General features: G+C 53.9%; 1 protein-coding gene across 1 annotated transcript in view; it reads right to left on the bottom strand.

The window, feature by feature from the left end:
* Positions 1-3524: 3524 nt before the first annotated feature.
* The window catches only part of ANKRD60 (ankyrin repeat domain 60), a 9863-nt gene continuing 490 nt past the window's right edge, over positions 3525-12897 (bottom strand). The window contains 5 exon segments of the mRNA XM_049650382.1: positions 3525-4016; positions 4018-4070; positions 6486-6651; positions 8105-8235; positions 12584-12894. Coding sequence (XP_049506339.1) covers positions 3768-4016; positions 4018-4070; positions 6486-6651; positions 8105-8235; positions 12584-12894 — 910 coding nt within the window. The 3' untranslated portion in view covers positions 3525-3767.

Raw genomic sequence — 12897 nt, 5'->3', positions numbered from 1 at the left:
GGGTGGCTCACTCAGTTGAGCATCTGACTTCAGCTCAGGTCATGATCTCGCAGTTAGTGAGTTCGAGCCCCACGTCGGGCTCTGTGCTGACAGCTCGGAACCTGGAACCTGCTCCGGATTCTGTGTCCCCCTCTCTCTGTTTCCCCACCCCTACTCATGCTCTCTCTCTCTTTCTCTCTCTCTCTCTGAAATAAACAAACATAAAAAGGGGGGATTAGCAAGGCTCAGAAAGGAGTCAAAAGCTCACTAACACCAAACACACTTTCTCCTTGTTGGAATCAGGACTCGGAGTAACTTGCACTGGGAATCACGTTTTCAGCCTGTGTCTCAGTGTCGCTCAATGCAGTGTCAGGGCCATCGAGAAAGTCCCCCACGTTGCCACCAGGGGGAATGTCCTTCCGCCTTTCCGGGGAGCTCTGGTTGCTGAATACTCCTCAGGCGAGGAGGCATCCAGGGCTGAGACGCACGGAAGATTCAATGGCAAGGGAGAGACCCAGGCAGTGGCTGATCAAGGCGCCCACATCCGGGTTCTGGAGGATGCTGGAGACCAGGCCATTAGAGCAGATGTAAAGTTCAGCACCTCTGTTCAGCTGCTTCTGAGACAACAGGAGCACAGCAGGGTGAACCAGAGGCTGGATGGCTAGGAGGCTGGGTCATCCCGGCCAGGCCTGGGCAGGATGTTCAAGTTATCCTCTGAGCCCCCATGGTGTGTGGGATCTCTTTCTGGGTTGTACTGCATTGACTTCCAGAAAAGATTTGAGGCAATTTACAAGTAAACGTGTGTCCAAGAAAGGGCAATTCATTATCACTCGTTCAGGGCAGGGGAGAAGGTAGGAGGAGGGGTACTTGCTCCCGCTAAGCATCCTGGCAGGCGAAGAGACTGGAAACGTAGGGCTGGCCCCGCTGGCATTTTCTGCTTCTAATGAGTCGTGCATTTCTCCAGAGGGCTCCCCAGCCTGGACTGGTTTCCAGGCTGACGCGAGGCAGAATGACAAGGGGAGTGTAACTGGATATTATACCCACGAGACTAACCAGAGCTCCTTTCCAAGAGGACCCCATCCTTCGACACTCAAGGGAGGTCCACCTGGGCGATCACAGACCACAGTTCCTTCACCGCTGAAGACCATCCCCCGGTCCCCTGGGCCAAAGAGGATTTCAGGGTCCCACAAAAACGCTTGAAATCTACCCCACAAAACAATTTTTTTCTGTTAGTTCCTAAGTATGACCAAAAAAAAAAAAAAAAATCAAAGGCTTAATGAAATACCTACAAAATATAACACAATTGTGACCAATCTCTTCTATGGCCATGAACATATTTTATTCAATGGGTGATACAGGCTTGTTTGGATATAAGAGGCCATACACTAAGAACGTCTAAGGGGCGCCTGGGTGGCTCAGTTGGTTGACCGTCCGACTTTGGCTCGGGTCATGGTCTCACAGTTCGTGAGTTCAATCCCCACGTCGGGCTCCGTGTTGCCAGCTCGGAGCCTGGAGCCTGCTTCGGATTCTGTGTCTCCCTCTCTCTCTGCCCCTCTCCTGCTCGCTCTCTCTCTCTCTCTCTCTCCCTTTCTCAAAAATAAATAAACATTAAAAAACTTTTTTTAAAGATTGCCTAAAATGAAGGCCCCTGGGACATGTGGGAGCACACAGATGACCCCTGCCACAGACGGAGCAGAACTTTAACCACGGAGTTTGGAACTTGCCCCTTTTCTGGCCACGTGTTTAATTGAATTGGGGGCATATGAAAATACAGGGCCTGCCTCCAAAGTTTTGGGGACAAGTGTCGGGCAGTTGGCTCTGCTAACAACAAAGACAGCAAAACAAAGCCGCTGGCAAACACATCACTTTGAGTAATGCCACTTGTTACGTTAAAAGGGTCCCCAAGTCGCCCCGCCAACACCTCATTAGCTAAATGAATTGACCCGTTGGATGGGGTTATTTAATATCTGTCTACTGGCTTTGGAGAACGTCTGCCAGAAACAAGATCTCAGTTTTGACATAGTTGATGCTGAGCTGTATTTTTTTTTTTTTTTCCTGACGATTATTTGTCAAACAGATTGCTGAGCCGGGTACAGCCACGTCTCCTGAGTGGAAAGCCACATCGTCAACACAGATCTTCCTTGTTATGACAGCGGGAAATGCAGCCAATTAATTTAAAAGCCGAATCCGGTTATCGGGGTGTGCGGAGGAAAGAAGGGCAGCCGGGATACGGGGCCGTTTTCCATCACTTTACAAGCAGAACTTCCACGGTCGGGAGGCCAGCGTCACACAGGCCCCAGAGGTGTCAGACTATAGGGCTTTAGAGAAACACGCATAACCGCGCAGTGGGAGAGTGGAGGGTACCCATCGCCCAGCAAGACCCACGGCCGTCCGGCCTGTGGCTTCTGAGCCCTGCGTGTTCCAGGAGCCATTGGTGGCTTCTGCCGTTTTCCTCAGTGAAACGAAGTTTGGCGACGGGAGGCAGTTCCATAGGCGTGCCTCAAATCTGCTAATCCTTCTGTACCACGCCACCATTTTTAAAAAATTCAGGCCAGCCCTTCAAGATCGGGACTTATCTGGGGCGCCTGGGGGGGGCTCGGTCAGTTAAGCATCCCACTCCAGCTCAGGTCATGATCTTGGCAGTGGGTGAGTTCGAGCCCCCACGTGGGGCCCTGTGCTGACAGCTCGGAGCCTGGAGCCCGCTTCGGATTTTGTGTCTCCCTCTCCCTCGGCCCCTCCCCAGCTCACGCTCTCTCAAAAATAAATAAACGTTAATTTTTTTTTTTTTTTTTTTAATCGGGACTTATCGTATCAAAACGCCCTGGAAAGATCTAGCAGCCTTTGGCTCACGTTTCCTCTGGAGCTGAGTCGCGGCGCCCCCTTCAGACAGGGGTGTGAACGTCCGCTCGCCCTGGTCCCCACCTTCCCCTCTTGCTCCTACTCCGGGCTCAGACACGTGGCAGGCTGGGTCCCCTGCAGGTGCACAGCCCTTGCGAGGTACGGAGCCCGGAACTAAGCGTGGGAAGGTTGGTGGTGCTTTCGCGGTTCTAGCAGGGAAAGGAGAGCGGACCACCGGGGGCGGGACAAAGGGAAAGAAGGTGCCAGCTCGGAGTCTCTCCTCCACGAGCTCATCAGCAGCCTTTACGCTGTCTCCTCCAAATCCAGTGGCGACACATCGCCTTCAGCAAGACTACTAAGGCACCCCGTGGAGGACGTGTCTGGAGAACCAAGCTCTCTCTGCTCTTGCCGCCCCCCCCCTCACTTCTCCGCCCCTCAAGCAGCAGACCCCTCAGAGGCGGGCCAGGAAAACTTCCGGAACCTCGCTAGCTTGGGCGGCACGTAGCTCCTGGGTTTTTACAAGCCGAAATTCACAGCCCACACGGCCCGCAACTTCGCGACATTCCCTGGCGCTGGTTTTATATGATGGAACAGTGCTATTCTCATTATTGCTGTCACTTCTCTTATGCTGACGCATTAGATGGTCTCCAGACGGGAGGGAAGGTAATTGGTGCCCATCACCCCGAGCAGCGTTAGTGGAGGCAATGTACAAATAGCAGAAAATTAAAGGCTGGCGTCAGAGGCCGCTCAGTCCGTAACGGATTCCAGAAAGAGCACAAACTCACCTACCCCCTCCCCAACACCGTGCGCAAACAGGACAGATGATTTAGTACCTGATTCAGAGGAACTGCCATGTTTTCTTGGCTTCCTGCTCACCGAGGGCCACTGTGGACTTGAACTCCGAAAAGTGACCCAAGTCAGCTTCGACGTGCACACGTGGCCCGTGGGAGCTACATTTGGCCCTTCTTGGAGCCAAACCCACCCTTCACCCTGTGAGAAACCTGGTTCGCGAGCAGTTTCTTCGGGTCCGTCGTCCCTGACTTTGTCACCCAGTGGAAAAGGAACATCCGCCTCTCGCTGTGTCTGCGGTTCATGCGCCGGGCGATGGACATGGGGGTCTCCCCCCTGGCATCTTTGTCGGTGACCGAGGCCCCGTAGTTGAGCAGCAGGTTTATACGGTCCAAACGGCCCATGGCCCCCAGCCGCGTGCAGGGCGGTCCTGCCCATGGGGGTTTTTTGGAGACAGTTGGCTCCTGTAAAATAAGACAGCTGGCTGAGGGAGGGTCGCCCTCCCGGCCGCGAGCCTCCCCTTCGGAGTCACGTTCGAGAGGAGAAGCGCGGGAGGGGCGAGGCCACGGAAAGCAAGCTCGGGAGAATCCAAACTGCCCCCGACCCCAGCAGCGAGTGTGAGAGGGGAGGCGTTGCTTCACTGGCCCCAGAACCCGGCACCGCCTTGCCTCCTGTCTGCCCAGAACACACACTTGCTCCAACCCCATTTCTGACGTCCGCTATCCTTGCGGTGATTTTCTAGGTTGTCAGTGCTCTGTCTCACCTGTACCTCCCCCTATCACTTCCAGCATTACCCCCACCCACCCATGCTCTTTGCCACTCCCTCCATGCTCCAATTATACCAGGCTTCTATCTTTATCGCTTAAACACACCCTGCTCCCTCGTCCTGCCCCAGGCCTTTTGCATATGCTGTCTCCTTTGCTAAAAACCCTGTCACCTTTCTCCGCGCCCCCCCCCCCCCCCCCCCCCGGGCTCCCTTGGCTATCCTTCATTTATTTCCTCAGGAAACCCTTCCTGGGCCCCTCTTCCCGTGTATCCCCCCCACCCCCATACGCTCAGTAGACACACCGTATCTTCAGAACATGCCGCGCACGATTGACCACGGAATTAATTGTTTGTAATAATTTGCTGACTTCCCTTCACAAACTCCACGGAGGCAGAAAACACACTTGTTTTGATCACCGCTGTTTTCATCCCCAGCACGTAGCGCGATGCCTGGAGAAGACAGGCACTCGGGAAATGACAGACGACGGGCACCCTGACTCAGGGACAGATTTCACTTCGATTGAATTCCTCACTGCCTCCCGCAGATGGATGGGCTGATGACAGGTGTCCAATATGGACTTGTTGAATTGAATCAAATTCTGGGTAACAAATATCATGACACAGAAAACAAGGCGATTCAATTACATGCAGCTGACATTTCTGTAGCCAGTTTTTATGAGCTATGGCCGGTCGGAGAGGTAAAGTTTTAAATAGGTTCTCCTAACGCCCAGCCTCAGCCACAGCATGGCTTTTTTGCAGCGGCTGTCTGCAAAGCCCAGAAAACCTTGCAGAGCTGGCTGTAATGTTTTAACTGGTGCTTGTGAATACATCACAGTTCCATCAGAGTGAAAATGACTTTTTATGGGCTTAACGGACTGCTGGGCTGCGAACAGCCAAGGAGGAGGCCGCTCAGGAAAACCACCACCCGCCAGACAGGCGCAAGCACCATTCTGCCCAGGCCGCGGGGATACTCCCGCCCTGCTCGCTGGAAGCAGGGGGCGCAGAGAGGCTGGGGTCAAGGCCGCGGGCAGGAAAGAAAGGGTTCTGACTTGAGGGCAGGCTGATATGGGAGAGCCTGGGATGAGGCTCCCTTCTGAGCCTCAAACCACTGACCAAACGGCACGTCACGTTCTTCCTCTTCCCCAGGAAGCCGGCGGCCTGGGCCGTCTGCAGCTATTGTCTATTGTTCTTGGATGGTCGGCACCTCGATCGGTCCGTGGGCCTCTTTGCCCAAAAATATCCTACGTCCAGGGAAGAGAAAGTATACCGTGGTAGGACTATACACAGAAGACTTTAATCCAGAGACAATGCAGACAAAGGCTTCTATGTCTTTCTTTCTTTGTTGTTTTTTTTTTTTTTAAGTTTCTTTATTTATTTTGAGGGAGAGAGAAAATGAGCAGGAGAGGGGCCGAGAGACAGAGGGAGACAGAGAATCCCAAGCAGGCTCTGCACCACCAGCACAGAGCCCGACGCGGGGCTCGAACCCACGAGCCACGAGATCATGACCTGAGCCGCAGTCAGACGCTTGACTGCCCGAGCCCCCCGAGGTGCCCCGAAGGTTTCTATTTCTATGGACAGAGAGAGAAGGAGCAACTTGCCCTCTGGGTGGGGGTGGGGGGCAGAAATGAAAACGGGGTTTGGGGTAAGTGTCTTCTGAGCGAAATAAATCCAAAGCCTCGGAGAAAGGAGACTGGCCAGAGACCGATGCCGGCTTGGGGCTGGGTGCCTCGGACCGTTGCTGAAACCCAAGTTCAGGTGGGGCAGAAATAGCACAGACAGTTTGGGGACATCTCCGGCAGTGTGTCCGCTTTGGACGTAATAGGCCGGGAAGCCCTCGCGGCTGCTCCTGTGAATTCGTGTCCTGAAAGCTGCATCTCTCGCAACAGAAAGACTCTTCTGGAGTCCTGGCCAAGAGGGGGGGACACAGCCTTTAGTAGGCAGGTCCTAAGACGCCTCGGACAGACGGCGAGTGGTCCACCGGGACCGTGACTGGTGGTGGAGACAACTTGAATCCAGGATGCCATTGCCAAAGGGGCAGAAAGCCAAGCCACTGGGTCCCCCTACCCGCACAAGACCCCAGCTCGCGGACACACTCAGCTGTCTCTCCGAATTACCGTGCTCTAGAAGGTACTGCACAGCATCTGGGTGACCTCTGTGGGAGGTAATGTACAAGGCCACGAACGCCCTCTGACATATCCATTCCTTCCTCCGCTCGCCTCCGAGATGCTTTGAATTTGCGGTTTGGTAGCCGGAGTCCTCGTCAACAGCAAGGCAAGACAGCTGGGCAACAGAACGGGGTTCCACACAGTGAGTCAGAGTTACTTCAAAAGGGCACAACCTGCCTGGTGGGGGCCGGGACCCTCCCCAGGGGGAGGTTTGCTCAAGTGGCAAGTTGAGGCTTGTGATGGACACAGAGGGGGGCAAACCCTAACTAAGAAGCCGGGACACCCCCCGGGGGAGGACATTGTTGACCACGCTATGCATGTCCAGGAAATACGCATTTACCATCAGGCAGGCTCGGGAGGCAGGAAATTCTTCCTGTCGGTGTTTTGAAGAGAAAATAACTTTTCTGGGTGTCCAGAGGAAGGTGGCTGTGGCCGTTAAGGAAGACACCAGCCAACACGAAGTGGCCTCCCCAGAGGGGAGTGCACTTCTCTGGAGACTTGATGAAGTCTGGCCTTCCGATCTATTTTCGGGCCCATTGTCTCTGCTAACTTTTGGAACGCTCTGAACTCCACTCGCGGATGAAAAATAGCCCCATAATATAATCATCTCATGCTGAACTAAGGCTGTGAGCACGAGAGGAAGGCTGCGGGCCCCGACAGAGAGGAACTCTGTCCTAGATCTGGGGCATCCGGCGTGGGAGCGGCCGTGGGGGGAAAGCAGAACCCGAAAGTGTGGGAGACAGGAGGGAATCCCGGGGTTCAGGGCAAGAGCCAGAAAACCCAGGCAGGGCCCAGGCCTCGGTGGCAGAGGGGAGGCAGGGGAAGGCCAGGAGCAGGAGGAGACCGGGGAAGGACCCGGGAGGGGAGCCCCTCCTTCTAAGGCTGCTGCACACAGGTGGGGGGAGGGGGTTCCAGTCAGCCCTGGCCCCGCCTCCCCGGAGACCACCCACCCTTCCCAGATCTAATTCCCAGCAACCCTCCTGCAGCCCACCTTCCTCGACCCCTTCCCCGCACACTCACGGCCTTCCATCCAAATGTGCCTTCTAGAAGGAACATACACTTGCCCGCCCCTGTCCCCCCAGCCTCCCGTCTTCACTGTGGGGCAGACCGTCGGGTTCCCTCCTCCCTCCTCCCTCCTCCCCACTGCCCACCCAGAGCCCGGCCGAGAGCTACAGCTACGCACAAGGCCTGGCAAAGACCAGGCACCTGCTGTGTATCGAGTAGTGTTGCCTTAGGGGAGGGGCAGACCCGCATTAGGACTTTCTTTGGACTACGCGTGCCCAGCTACGGGGAGCTCTTCGCTCACTGTTCAGTCAGGTTTTCAACTTTACAAAATATACATACGGATAGAAAATGCACTGCCCTGTGTCGTTTGTGGGGTAGCGTGGGGCATGAGTGGGTTACAGGTGAACACCGTGAGACAGCAAACCCGAGAGTGACTGGAACCACGCAGTGTAGGATTTGATCATTAGGAGCCCACGATTCCCACGCCACCCTCCCCCACACACATCCACAGTTTACGGTTGCTTCATGAAGTATAATATCCATTTAGAGAAGCGTGAAAACACCTTACTGGGATCCCCTTCCACAGCCGCCAAAACCAGTTCCGTCCATCCATCATAATGCCAGATACATAATGAAATAATTCCACCAGGAACAACATCGTGGAACTTCAGTGTGGTATCATCCATCAAAACTCCTACAGGGAATAAGTTTTTCTTTAAAAAAAAAAATCGTGTATTAAAGATAAACAGTTACATTGGTTAACTTAAGAGATTATCTGACCTTGGGCGTCACAAAGATAATTTTCAAACCTTGAGCGCCAATCTCATCTGATGACTCCACATGAGTCTGTTTGTGGTCGTCAATGCTTTTTGGAAAATTAATTTGGCTCAGCTCAAACAGAAGCGAAACCACCCCCCAAAATGGCAACAATTTATAAAATTCTGTAATTATAACTTGTTCTGTTGGGGAAAAAAAAAAAATACACGAGCCAGGAGAGTCATTTTATGAGGCAAACTCTAGAAATAGAACTACCTGACAGTAAACAGTACAACGTATGTGCGTCAGTCATACCTTAAAATAAAATACTAACTCTGGTTGGTGTTGTTAACAGTTGGCTAAAGATGTAACAATGACAGAACTCGGTTGCGTCTCTACCACAGGGTTTCTCAATCTTGATGCTACTGACATGTCAGACTGGATCATTCTCTGTTGTGGGGGGGTTACCCCGGGCATCGCCAGGTGTTAGCAGCATCCCTGGCCTCTACCCACCAGAGGCCAATAACCTGCTCACCTAGTTGTGACCATCAAAAGCGTCTCCCGGTGTTGCCAAAACGACCCCTGGGGGACAACTCGCCCCAGCTGAGCACGTATGGTAAGGGAAGAATTGTAATGTTGACGTTCACCGTGATTTGGCCTTGAGACGTTACAACTCCTTTGTGTTATCGCCCAGAGCAGCCCTCCACGCACAGAAAAGGATGGGGTGAGTGGATCAACTCACACTTCATAAATTCAGACTCTTTGGGAAAGAATGTCAGGGCTATAGAAGACTCTAGAACATTTTCGGCAACGTTATCTTCAGCCTACCTTTTTAAATACACACTTCCTTACGTGGCCACCTATAATCTTGCTTAGGGGTCGCATAATTTCTTTTCTCCGCGAGCAACCCCACAAGCGCAAAGTCTCAACTCTGCCAGGCTGGATTTACCATTGATTCCGAGCGGAATTCATGAGTTTGGGGGATTCGCGACTGAGTGATTACTAAGCGCCTTGTACCGAGCGCCTACGTTCTTTAACCCTCGTGACAAGCTAAGTTTGTCATCTCTGAGTGTCGGTGAGCACACGGAGGCTCCCATGGCTAGGAAAGAGTAGAGCCAGGGCTCCGAACAGACCTGCCTTCCCTCCAGTGCCACGAGCTCGTCTCTCAAGGCTCCGCTGGCCCCCCCTTTGGTGACGAGAAACTTCAGACGGTGGATGTAAACAGGAGTAGCGATTAGCAAATTTGTTAATTAGGGTCCTGTCTGTGGTTCTCGCACAGAGGATAATCAGTCATCAGTCTTCAGCAAGACAACTTGACTTCCTAACGACTTTGAAAAAATTGAATCAAGCTGTGTTTCCCCAAGAAAGAGTGCAATTCACACATGCCGAACAGCTCGGCAATTCTCTGTTTACAGGCAGCAACTGCCTTCGGCTTAGACAAAGACTAATTATCACCAGCTAAATAAATTATTAGAGTTGACAACAGACGTGTAAGGTCGACCCTCATCCATGAATTTGCTCACCCCTTTTAGAATTGTGTCCCTCAAGGTTTTCACACACACGTGATCTCACGTAATCCTCCCTGGCAACCTTGCGGTGGGTAGAGAGGCATCAGCGGATCATTTATAGGCAGAAACCCAAATTTCTTTTATCAACGTAGTGACACCTTCTTCCCGTCTTGTTTGCTATCAACAGTAAGGACTGCAGCCGCGAGAGAGGTCAAGCTTCCAATGGTTGCTAAGTGCTTGCTGACTGGTAGGATTGTGACATCAGTGCTAAGTCACTCGGTCTCTTTCACTGCCTCTTGGCTTTCTCGGATTTACTGCTCAGCATAGCTCATCAGTGAAAATGAATTAACAGAACGGGTGCCAGACATTTACTGTCCCTCAGCCGCTCACCTCCTCGTTAGTGTGTTAAATACACTCTGGGTTCGAGATCTACTTCTCTCCAAATAAAGCCTCCGCCAGGCCCCCAGAGCATCTCCCAAACACTCCGATAGCAAATTAAATACGTCGCGGGAGATGCTTCACCTATTTCAAAGAGAGCGGAAGGAAGGTATTTTTGGCCTTCAATGTGCATTTTGAGTTTCCCGAGTCCTCTCTGCCCAGAGCGGGATACGGCCCTAAGGATTGGAGAGCTAAGAGGCTCTGTGTTACACATTAGGAAACTGAGCCCCGGAAGGGCAGCGTCTGGGGGAGTGGAGACTGTGGAGACAGGCTGCGCTCAGATCTCTGTCTCCATCGCTCCTGGCCCCTGCAGGGGTGCTACCGTATGTCTGCATTACGGGCTCCTCACGTTCTCTGTGCAGCAGCCCAGAGAGTTTTTTATATCTCCGTTTCCTTGAAGTCTTTTTGCACTGATTTCAACCGGGTGGGGAGATGATGGAGCCCAGGGGCCCTGATCCTGTCCTGTTCTCATATCCTAAACATTGTAGACACCGGGACGGGGACAGCCAGGTCCTCAGGCTGAGGGAAGGAGATCGATGGAGGGAGAGACTGGGCTCCGAGTCCTTACCCCACATGGGATCTGTCTGGATAGGGGGCCTTGGGGTCCTGATCTAGCCACAGTGAGCTTTGGGTGCTGGGTTCTGATTCTGACGGGGCTAGTTTTGAGCTCCTGATGTGGACAGGGGACACACCTTGAGATTCGGGGCTCTGGTACGAACTGAGTTAATGCCAGTATTTGGGGTTCAAACGTGGCTAGAGTTTGTTTTGAGATTTGGGGTCCTGACGAGGGCAGTGTTTGCTCTGGATTTGGGGATTCTGACGAAGGCAATGTTTGCTTTCTGTTTGGGGGTCCTGGTGTGGGAAGGGTCTATTCTGGGATGTGGAGTCCTTGTGTGGGCAAGACTTGTTTGGGGATTTGGGGTTCTAACACAGCCCTGCGTACTGTAGCAACGCAGGGTAAGGAATCGGACAGGTCAGCCCTGGGCTTTGAGGGTCTTGAAGGCGACAGGCTCTGCTCTGCAATTTGGGGTCCCGAGATGGTCAAGGTTTGGCCTAGAACTTGGGGTTCTGGTATTGGTAAGGTTGCCTGAGGGATTTGGGGTTTCAAATACAAACAGAGCTTGCTTCGAGTTTTGGGGTCCTCACGTAGGCAAGGCTCGCTTTGATCTTCGGCTTCCTTACATGGATATAGTTGGCTTAAACATGGTTTCCTTGAGACTTGGGTTTCAGAGATGGGTATGTTTGAGTTTTGGGGTCCTCTTGTGGGCAGAGTTTGCCCCATGCTTTGGAGCCCTTAGGAGGACATTTTGCTTAGGATTGGTGTTCTGGTGTCGTCACGGTGAGCTTGGGAACTAGCTCCCAGATGTGGGAAGAGCTCATTTTGGGTTCTGGCATCCTCACACAGACAGAGATGGCTGATGGATCGGGGTTCAAAGGCACAAGCGGTTAGAGACTGGGGGCTCAGAATTGGGCTTGTCCACTCTGAGCTTTGGCGTCATGATCTGGGAAGAATCTGCTTTGGGACTTAGGGTTCTGTTGTAAGCAGGGGTAGCTTGGGGAATTTTATTTGGGGTTCAAACTTGGGCATGGTTTGCATAGAGGTATGGGGTCCTGAGGTGGGCAGTTCGTCTCAGGCATTAGTATCCTTCAGCGGACACGGTTGCTAGAGGATTCAGGGTTTTGAGGGTCACAGGGTTAGCCTGGGGATCTGGGGTTCAGTCTTGGCCAAGTTTGTTCTTGGTTTGGGGGTCCGGGAGTGGGCAGCGTTTGTTCTGAGCTCAACGGCTGGCTGGAGGGCTGAGAGGATTTACGAGTCCAACATGAGGACTTGGAAGTTTGCGGTGAGTTTGGGGTCCCGATATGGGAAGGTTTGCCCTGGATTGTGGGGTCCCACTCAGGACAGGCTGTGTTTCAGGCTTCTGGTTTGGTGTGGACGCTGTTGGCTTTGGGATTTGGGCCCCTGATGGAGACACAGCAGCCCGAGGGTCTGAGGGGTCCGGCTGTGGCAGCGCCTGTGTTGAGATTCGGGGGTCCTGACGTGGACAGGTCTGACCAGACAGCTTGCTTCAGGATTGGAGTCCTGACGCGGGCAGGATTTGTGGGTTGGGGTCTTGCTGTGTGGACTGGGTCTGCCTTGAGATTTGAGGTCTAATGTGAACCTGGTTTGTCAGGGACTGGGAAGTCCTCGCGGGGGCCTGGGCTGGCTTTTCCATCTGGGGTCTCCTGGCGGGGGGTGGGGGGTGGGGTCTGTCCGGACACCTGGGGGCAGCACGTGGGACCCCACGCTGGGAAGGGCGGAGGCCAGGCACTTGGCGAGGGAAGGGGGCGGGCGGGGGCCACCTTGGTCCAGGTACTGGAGCCTCTGCAGGTCGAGGGGGATGCCGACGACGAGTTCCAGCTCCTCCTTGAGCTCGCGCACGGTCATGTCGCTGTGGCAGTGCGCCACCTGGAACATCTCCCCGGTCTCCTCCAGCAGCACCCGCAGGACGAAGACGTCGGGGCCTGGTCCAGTGCCAGCGCGGGGCTCCCGAGGGCCGGGGACGGCGCGGGGAGGGGCCCCGGGCCCGCCGAGCCCGCCCCCCGCCCGGCGGGCCGGCCCACGGCGGGGTTGGGGTCCGGGGCGCCCCCCAGCGGCGCCCCACCGCCGCCGGCTG

This window comes from Panthera uncia, assembly GCF_023721935.1.
Source record: "Panthera uncia isolate 11264 chromosome A3 unlocalized genomic scaffold, Puncia_PCG_1.0 HiC_scaffold_11, whole genome shotgun sequence".
Taxonomy (NCBI): Eukaryota; Metazoa; Chordata; class Mammalia; order Carnivora; family Felidae; genus Panthera; species Panthera uncia.
Note: the sequence above shows the minus strand (reverse complement) of the source record. Positions and strands in the feature narration are given on the sequence as shown.